Source organism: Apteryx rowi, unplaced genomic scaffold, assembly GCF_003343035.1.
Source record: "Apteryx rowi isolate R43461 unplaced genomic scaffold, aptRow1 scaffold_181, whole genome shotgun sequence".
Lineage (NCBI taxonomy): Eukaryota > Metazoa > Chordata > Aves > Apterygiformes > Apterygidae > Apteryx > Apteryx rowi.
This window is the reverse complement of record NW_020448097.1, coordinates 182,765-190,954: the sequence shown is the minus strand read 5'-3', so window position 1 is coordinate 190,954 and position 8,190 is coordinate 182,765. Positions and strand designations below refer to the sequence as shown.

The 8,190-nt window shown below is 43.7% G+C and overlaps 1 protein-coding gene and 1 long non-coding RNA gene across 3 annotated transcripts in view; one reads left to right on the top strand and one right to left on the bottom strand.

Annotated features, from left to right (window-relative positions):
* LOC112963953 overlaps window positions 1-429 on the bottom strand; it is a 1,313-nt gene extending 884 nt beyond the window's left edge. Inside the window, exon 1 of one of the 2 annotated variants that reach the window (XR_003252792.1) lies at window positions 108-429. This is a non-coding gene — a long non-coding RNA (uncharacterized LOC112963953). The remainder of the gene's footprint in view (window positions 1-107) is intronic. The other variant, XR_003252791.1, reaches the window with a different exon arrangement.
* Window positions 1-6,865, top strand: part of LOC112963952 (cystatin-B-like) — a 7,265-nt gene extending 400 nt beyond the window's left edge. The window contains exons 2-4 of the mRNA XM_026061484.1: window positions 1,322-1,330; window positions 5,246-5,347; window positions 6,050-6,865. Of these exons, the coding sequence (XP_025917269.1) occupies window positions 1,322-1,330; window positions 5,246-5,347; window positions 6,050-6,178 (240 nt within the window). The 3' untranslated portion in view covers window positions 6,179-6,865. The remainder of the gene's footprint in view (window positions 1-1,321; window positions 1,331-5,245; window positions 5,348-6,049) is intronic.
* The last annotated feature ends 1,325 nt before the right edge of the window (window positions 6,866-8,190 follow it).

The following is an 8,190-nucleotide window of genomic DNA, read 5'->3' as shown; positions in this document are numbered from 1 at the left end:
GGGCGTGAGAGCGGCTGCGCTGCGGCGCCATGGCGGCGGGGGTCGGTCAAAGCCTTCCTCCTCCTGGGGGTGTTCCCCACCGTGGGGTATCTCCCCCCCACACACACCTTTTGCTTAAAAAACTAGAACGAGCGTAGTGACGCCCACGGGTCTTTCGTACCGTCTGCGCCTTCGGTACCTCTTTCCTGAGCCCTTTCTGGTTCCGCAAGACCCTTTTTTTGGAGCATGGGTGCAGCCACCAAATAAGGCTTTCCAGACTCGGTGCTGGGGCTCGGCAGGCTCCCTCCTGCTCAGTCTGGTTTCTTCTGGCCAGCAAGGCAACATTCGATTTGGCTTTAGCTTACTGAGAGCTTCTGGTTGATGGCGTACTGTTTGTTGTTCGCAAGAAAGCGTTGCCAAAGCGCCCCGTCACAGAACAGGAGTGCGTTAGGTGAGTCCCGAGCCTGGAGCAGGAATGCTTTAGGTGAGTCCCAAACCTCGGCTGCCCCTGGGGCCTCTCTGGCAGTGCGGCTAGCTCTCTGGGAAACGTGCTCGCGTGGAAGCCCAGCTGCGGGTTTTTTTATTCCTGGGTGCTAAACTTTGCATGAGGCGATTAGAAACTCATCTTCTGAAACCCCTCTGCCTTGCTGAGGTCTCCAGACTGCTTTATGGCACTGACCTGTCCTTTTTTTTCTTTTTTTTTTTTTTTTGTGATGCCACCGCTCTGTGTGTCACCTAGATGTTCTGTCAAAAATTGCGTAGTGATGCATAGCCAGGACCTGCAGTGAGGATACCCTACGAGTATCTACCCCAGAGGTGCTGCAGTTATCTTTAAACTCTGGATTTTATCCCTTATCAGTGCCTGGATACTGGAGAGAGAGGGAGCCTGCCTTGAAGTTCATGAAAGCAAATTGGGGGAGCTCTTCTCCCATCAGCTCCCATTTGTGGAGATGCCTCTCCACCGCTGTTTGCTCGCTCATCTCTCATTAGTGCTTTAAGTTTGCACCTCCCACCAAACACGGTGTGCCCCCAGTCCTACACAGCATTCTCCAAGCACACATTTTCTTTGCCTTTCGGGCCTCGTTCCTATATGTAAACAAAGAGTGGTAAGTCAGTAGTCATAGGTTTAAATTCACTGCTTTGGGGCTGCATCTCTGTGGGAAGGATGTTCAGAGGTCTAGATGTTTAGCCAATGCTCTAGGCAGAAACTTCTCCTTCCCCCCCTCCCTTCCTTTAAAAGCAGGAAGGCTGGCAAAGTGCAGAAATGTATGGAGCAATTCTTAACTACTTGGAGCCCATCCCTGTGCCTGCTTGGTCTCTGTTAAAGTTTTATCGACTTCAGAGAGAGCAAGTTGAAGATTTTAAGAGGAAATGTTAGAAGAATTTGGAGAGCACTGTTAAGTGCTTAGGCGCAGCTGGGGCACTCTACAGCTCTGTTCCAGCTTATGCAAATAATGTAGTAACTACCAGTAATATTAGCACAAGGTGATCAGTATGCTTTCTCATGTTTGAACTCTAAAAGATCTGTTTCCTTTCTCAAAAGGAAACAGGAGCTGGAAGGAGGAGCTCACTGGCTTATGAAGTCTAAACTTTGTAACCACTTTTTGGGGGGAAATAAGCAAGAAAATATCTCTGTTATGTCACAAAGCAGAATTCAACTCTAACAACTGGCAATTCCAAATAGTGATGCTAGTTATAGCATCTTAAATTACTGTCCATGAATGGAACACATGCTTTTCCTCTAATAGTGACTATGTACAAATAAGTCCTTCTTTCAAAACGTACAATTTCAGGTCAGTTACATGTAATAACTCCAAAGTGCCTTCTGCTTTTTGCTTTTACCAGCTAGGGTGTGTCACACCAATGAAGAAAAATTAAGGGCAAATCATAGTTTCTTGCGCTCTTTATCATTGTCCAGATTTGTTTGCTAGACAGCAGTAATTTCTAAGCATGTACAAAACACCCAAAGGCAACGGGACTGCACGGCAGTCACTGAAATTAAAGTTTAGTTTGTAGAATCCAATGGTGTTGCCTAAAAAGAGATGTGTATCTCTTAAGCACCAAGTTGAGCTTGCAGTATTGAATACAGTATCGAGATTTGCTGAGAGATTGACAGTTATTGTTCTGCTCTGAAAAGGCCTGAATGTTGTGTTAAAGATAATGCTCGTGTGCAATTAACATTGCACAGGGACTGAAAACTAGATTTGTTTAAAAACCTGAATTTCTGTTCTGTGGCAGGCTGCAGTGCTTCAGTACAATAATCCAAAAACAAGGTGAAGAGTAAAAGCCAAACCAAACCAATTTGATTCAGAAGTGATGGAATTTACCAAAAATCTGGCATTTTCTTTTAAAACTAAATACTTCAAAGTTTGTCCAGTTTGTTTTGACTGCCAGTTTAAATTATTTAATGAAATATACATGGGAAAACTCAAAACTGAAATTCACCCATGGAATAATATGCTCAGCTGGATACAGACTATGATGAAAACATTCTTTTTGTTAAATCAAGATAAGAGTTCTTAGATTAATTTTGTTTGCTTAAAATCAAATCTTTTCAGAGATTTGTTAGAGCCTGCCAAGTTTGCTCACCACAAATACGTTTCCTGTTCCTGCTTTTCCAGTTCTCATCTCCATCACGTTGTTTCCTAAGGTTTGTGTAATGCCTAACATTGGTCGGACTTGTAGCGCTGGCAAGTAGTGCTGCTTACCAAGAGCAGGTAAAGCATGAGAAATAGCAGGACAGGCTTCTCTTTGACGGTGTCTCTGGGTTGAGAGTCCCCTAGGAGCTGTCTCTCCAAGGCAAGGATCGCAGCCCAGGCCTGTTCAGCCTTCGGAGGTTACTTGGGATGAATTTTAACCACCTGTCTCTTAGTGACTGCTCTGAGAGTGAGCATGCAGGACACCACAGAGCCTTCGAGACATGATAATTTTCAGTCCTGTGATTGAATCATATATTCTTCAGGTGTGGAGGGACCTCTCCTTCTGCTCAAAGCAGAATCATCTCAGACCAGGCTGCTCCGGCCTTCACCCAGCTGGCGCTTGAAAACCTCCAAGGATGGAGACTGCACAACCTCCCTGGGCACCCTGTCCTCATGGGGAAAAAACTTTTCCTTATATCTAGTCAGACCCTCCAGTTTCTATTTATGACCATTGTGTCTCATCCTTTTGCCATGGCCCTCTGTAAAGAGCCAGGCTCTGTCTTCTCAGTAACCTGTCATTACTGGGAGGCTTTCCCACAAGCCGCCTCTCCTCCTGGCTGAGGAGAGGAAAATTGGACATATTACTCCCGACATGCTTAACAAATGCCAAGTAAAGGGTAGCAATCGCTTGCCTCTGACTTCTGGCTACACTTGTGCCAATGCAGATTGCTATGCTGTTATTGCTGGGGCGCACTGCTGGCTCAGGTTTAGTGCGCTGTCCCCCCAGCACCCCAGATCTAGCACTAGATCGTTTGCTAGCAAAGTGGGCTGATATCGGTTCTTTCAGTGAGCATTTCTCTCTGGGCTCTCCCTCTCCACCCTGACCAAGGATGCCCTTTTGTCACATGCTGTGACAAGTCATTGCCATGTGACTCTGAGCTGTCTGCAGTCATAGAGCCCAGTGTTCAGCTTTCTGGTGGAAATAGAAAATGTGCTGATCCAGGCTGCTTTTCAGACCTAAAAAAAACCAACCTTGTGCAGCATCTAGGATTGCTGAGGGAGTGGAGGACAGCAAAGGGCCAGCAGTATACCTATAGTTCCCCACTGCCACCCCTTCTTAAAATTTGTGATAGTAGCTCTGGTGACAGGTACTGAGCTTGCTTTCTCCCTCCTCTGAGTCCCAGTGGGAGGAAGGGAGGACTGAATTGCTGTGATTTCTGCAGCTGCACCCTTCCTTGGAAAGGTATTGGTTTCACTTGGATTTCTGTATAGCACAAATCTTATGGAGGAAAGCATTATTAAAACATCATTTTTTACTTTTGATGTACTGCTCCTAACCTGGAAGAAGCGTAGAGCTGTGACCTCTGAGAGAGGATGTATGGTATGGTCCTGGCTCCCTGGGCCAGGATGGATGGCCAATGCCTGCACCTTCTCAGTACTGGGGAGGGAAAAGCATGAGAACAGATCCTGTTGCAAGAATTCTTTCTGTTCCTACTTCTGTGTTTCCTAGAGCACCTGAGCAGTACACTTGTTTTCTCCCAAGGAAGCAGGTGGGATTCAGGCAGGATGGCAAACATATTCATTCTCCTTGAATTTATGAAGAAAGGAAAATAACACAATATAGCTGGAAAGAGAAAATCTGCTCACTGCTCTTCCTGTTGTACTGGGAGTCCGGGGAGAGCTGCATAATGTGGTACTGCAGGAGGGAAGACCTTCTGGGTAGCACTGAGCTTGCAGCAAGGACTACGAGACTAATTCTTACTGCCCTTGTAAAGGAAACCTGAAATCTTCTGCTTTCCTGACCAAGAATTTTACAGTGATGTTCTAGAGAGCCAAATGTAGGAAAGAAAAGCTGGAACTCATATGAGTTCATGTCTCCATCTGGAGTATTGGGCAAGTTATTGTGACTTACGAGTGCTGATTTTACACTCTGGGAATGATAACTCAGAAGGCTTTATGGTTCAGTTATTGTTTGGAAAATATTTGTGGTTTGAAAACACTACAAACTACAGTATCACATGCTAGAAGAACTATCAAATCAGTGTTATAAAACCTCAGATTTGCGCGTTTTGCTTTTAAAGCTTGATTTTGAATGCTTGTTCTGTGATGCTACCTCTGTAATAACTTGTTCTGAATTTGAAAAGGAAGGCTATGCTGAAGAAAGCCTTTTTTTCGGGCTGAATATTGTATATACATTATAAACTTCTCTTTAAAAAAAAACCAAAAACCTAAAGTCATGTGCATATAGGTATCAAACCACTTTACATTTGTTGATAAGTACACAGGACAGAAAGGGAAGCTGAGACGTGGAGAGAAGAAATCGTTCGTCAAAATACGTCTTCTGGAGTACCCAGACAGTTCTCTGTTAGAGGCTTAGTTTCAGTCTGTGATGATTGAATCACACTGCTGTCTTGGCTTCGCTGCCTGTCTAGATTTCTGGCCTTGCTTTAATACAAGTCTTCACATTATCCATTTTGATCTTTTAGTAACTCTGAAAAGCAGGAACTCTTGTGTCTAGAAACTCAGCAGCAGTCACCTGAATGGTACTGAGGCACTGACATTGTGGGCCTTAAGTCCTAAATACTTGAATCTTGCACCAGTCTTAAATAACCTTTTGTTTTTTTAAGGTGAAGCCTCAGCTAGAAGAAAAAGAAGGGAAAACCTTCAATGTTTTCACTGCAGTGGAGTTTAAAACCCAGGTGGTTGCTGGAACAAATTACTTCATCAAGGTACAGGGCAGTGGGGAATGGGATCCCATTTTTTTACATGTATAATATGATGAATTTTTTTTCTTTAACTACTTACCTACACAAGAATGCTTGTGATTTCATCTTAATAAGAAAAAATGTGTGCAACACCCCCCACCGCCTGTCTCCCTACCTGTATTAAATGGAGATAAAGTTAAGAATACTTCTCTATTTCCATAATGATTTCTACTCTTCAGTATTTTGTGAAACTTGGTTTGGGGGATAGTTACACATCCATGATGTTCAGCACTAATATTGCATTAAGTGAAATCCAGGTGTGTAAAGACAGTGATGCATCAGACCCTCTCTGACTCTGCCTGTAGTCATGCCAAACAAAAGAACAAGCAACTGTGATCAAAGCATTTAAGTGCTTGTTGTGCCAGATAAGATTAGAGTATTTTGTAGGTGTTGAATATATTAACCACCTCTCTGTAACTCTGATTCCCTAGCTGTACATTCCCTATCTCGGGCACAGGGAGGATTAACAGGCATAGAAGGATTAAGTGATATTTCCACAAAGCCATGATTTCTAATCTGCTTCAAAACAAGACCACATCTTCTGAGATGATGGTTTTTCTTACTGCCTTCCTGCTTCCCCATCCTGAAGACACACCAGTCCAAACCATACCTCCTGCTGAAAGCTGCTGGGATTCCATGGAGCTCACGGTTTTTCTTACCTTTCAGGTCCATGTTGGCAATGATGAGTTTGTGCACCTGCGGGTGTTCAGAAGCCTTCCTCACGAGAATAAGCCACTGAGCCTTCACAGTTACCAGAGCAGCAAGACTAAGCATGATGAACTGACATATTTCTAGCAAGCTTATCTTGTGCATATTCCTAATGGCCACTTGTATGCATTTTCTGTAGGCTGAAAAATGTTGACTCTTGTCCAAGTGAGAACAAGAATATGTCTCTTCATAAACTTAATGCTGGAAAAGGTCTATTTCTTGTATGCATTTTCCCTGGTATGCAATATCTAAATGAGGAACATAGCTCTCCTTTCACCTACACTAATGCAAACCCGAAGAAGCTGCACTGACTTCAGTGCAACTTGACTAGAATACTGTGCCTGAGTTAAGTATGTGGACTTCCCCAGTCTATAAATTGCAAGGGGAGTCTCATTAGCATTCATGTATCTGCAGCAAGGAGCAAGAGGAAAGCTTGGATCTTCTCTGTGCCATTTTGTAACAGTGAATATACATGTAGATTTAAATTGTACCATGTGTTTTATTGTCAAGGACCTAACAACAGAGAGACTTGAGCATGAGCAAATTTGAAAGCATGGAAAAGGAAGGAGGATTGTAGTCTTGAAACAAACATTCCCTTGGTTATCATGTTTATCTACTGGCAGCAGTAGGTTATAATGTCCAGTAGAGGGTGTATGAGTTGAAAAAAACCCTGCTTATTTTCTGATTCCTGAGGAAAAGTCCTGGAAAGAAATTTAAACTAGGCAATGTATCTGCATAAATAACAATAAATACTTCTCTTGAGTTTAGACTGCATTTTGACTGGTGTTTCAACTGTTTCATTTGCTGCTTTTCAGTACTGGTTATTGTCTTGCTCAGAGTTTTTCCAGAGCCTTTTTCATATTCCAGATACCTTTATATTTCTCTTTATGTTTACATTTATGTTTATCTTTATGTTCTAATTAGAAATACTTCCTTTGAATGTGGTAAGGGACATGAAGGGCAACAAGACAGGCTTCTACAGGTACATCAGTAGCAAAGGGAAGATTAGGGAAAATGAGGGCCCTCTACCAAGTGGGGCAGGGGGCATGGTGACAAAAAGACATGAAAAAGGCCAAGGTACTCAATGCTTTCTTTGCCTTAGCCTTTAATGGAAAGACCTGCCTTCAGCAATCCAAGGTCCTTAAGACCAATGGGAAGGTCTGAAAAAAGGAAGACTTGGCAGAGTAGGATCAGGTTAGGGAACATGTAAACAAACTGGACATAGACAAGTTTGCAGAAAAGGACCTAGTCATCCTTGTGGGCAGCAATTTGAATATGGGCTGGCAATGCGCCTTTGCGGCAGAGAAGGCCAATGGTATCCAGGCTGCATTAGGAAGAGTGTTGCCAGCTGGTTGAGGGCAGTGAGGCTTCACCTCTGCTCAGCCCTGATGAGGCCACAGCTGGAGTGCTGGGTCCAGTTCTGGGCTCTCCAGTACAAGAGAGATGTGGAAATACAAGCCAAGGGCTATGACAATGATTGGCACATCTGACATGAGAGGCTGAAAGCATGGTGACTGCTCAGCCTTGAGAAGAGAAGGCTGGGGGGGGGGAGTGGGGGTAGAATTTTCAGTGTATATAAATATCTGATGGGGGGGGAGGTAAAGAACAAACCAGACTCTTCTCAGTGATGCTCAGTGAAAGGACAAGGAGGAAATAGACACAAGTTGAAATAACATAAATTCCACTTAAACATTAGGGTATTAAAAAAACAAAACCACTGCTGATACGAGCAAACACTGGAACAGGTTGCTCAGAGATGTTGTGGAGGCTCCATCCATGGTGACAGTCAAATCTGATGTTTGCCCCTGTGTTGCACTTGGCCGGGGGGGGGGGGGTGGAAGTGGGAGGGAATGGACTATGTGATCTCCAGCAGGCCCTTCCTCCCACAACCATTAGTCTGTGATGCTGTGTAAGCATTACTGTTTATGCTTGATTAGAAATTTTTTTTGAAAAGGTTAGAAAATTTTTGAACTTTGCCTTGTAAATTTTTTTTCCATGTAGGCTGAACTCTGAGGAGAAACAGCCTACTTCTATATGCCCATACTGAAGAAACTACAAGCACTTTTGGTAAGAGAGAGTAGGGTGAATTTATGCATGTG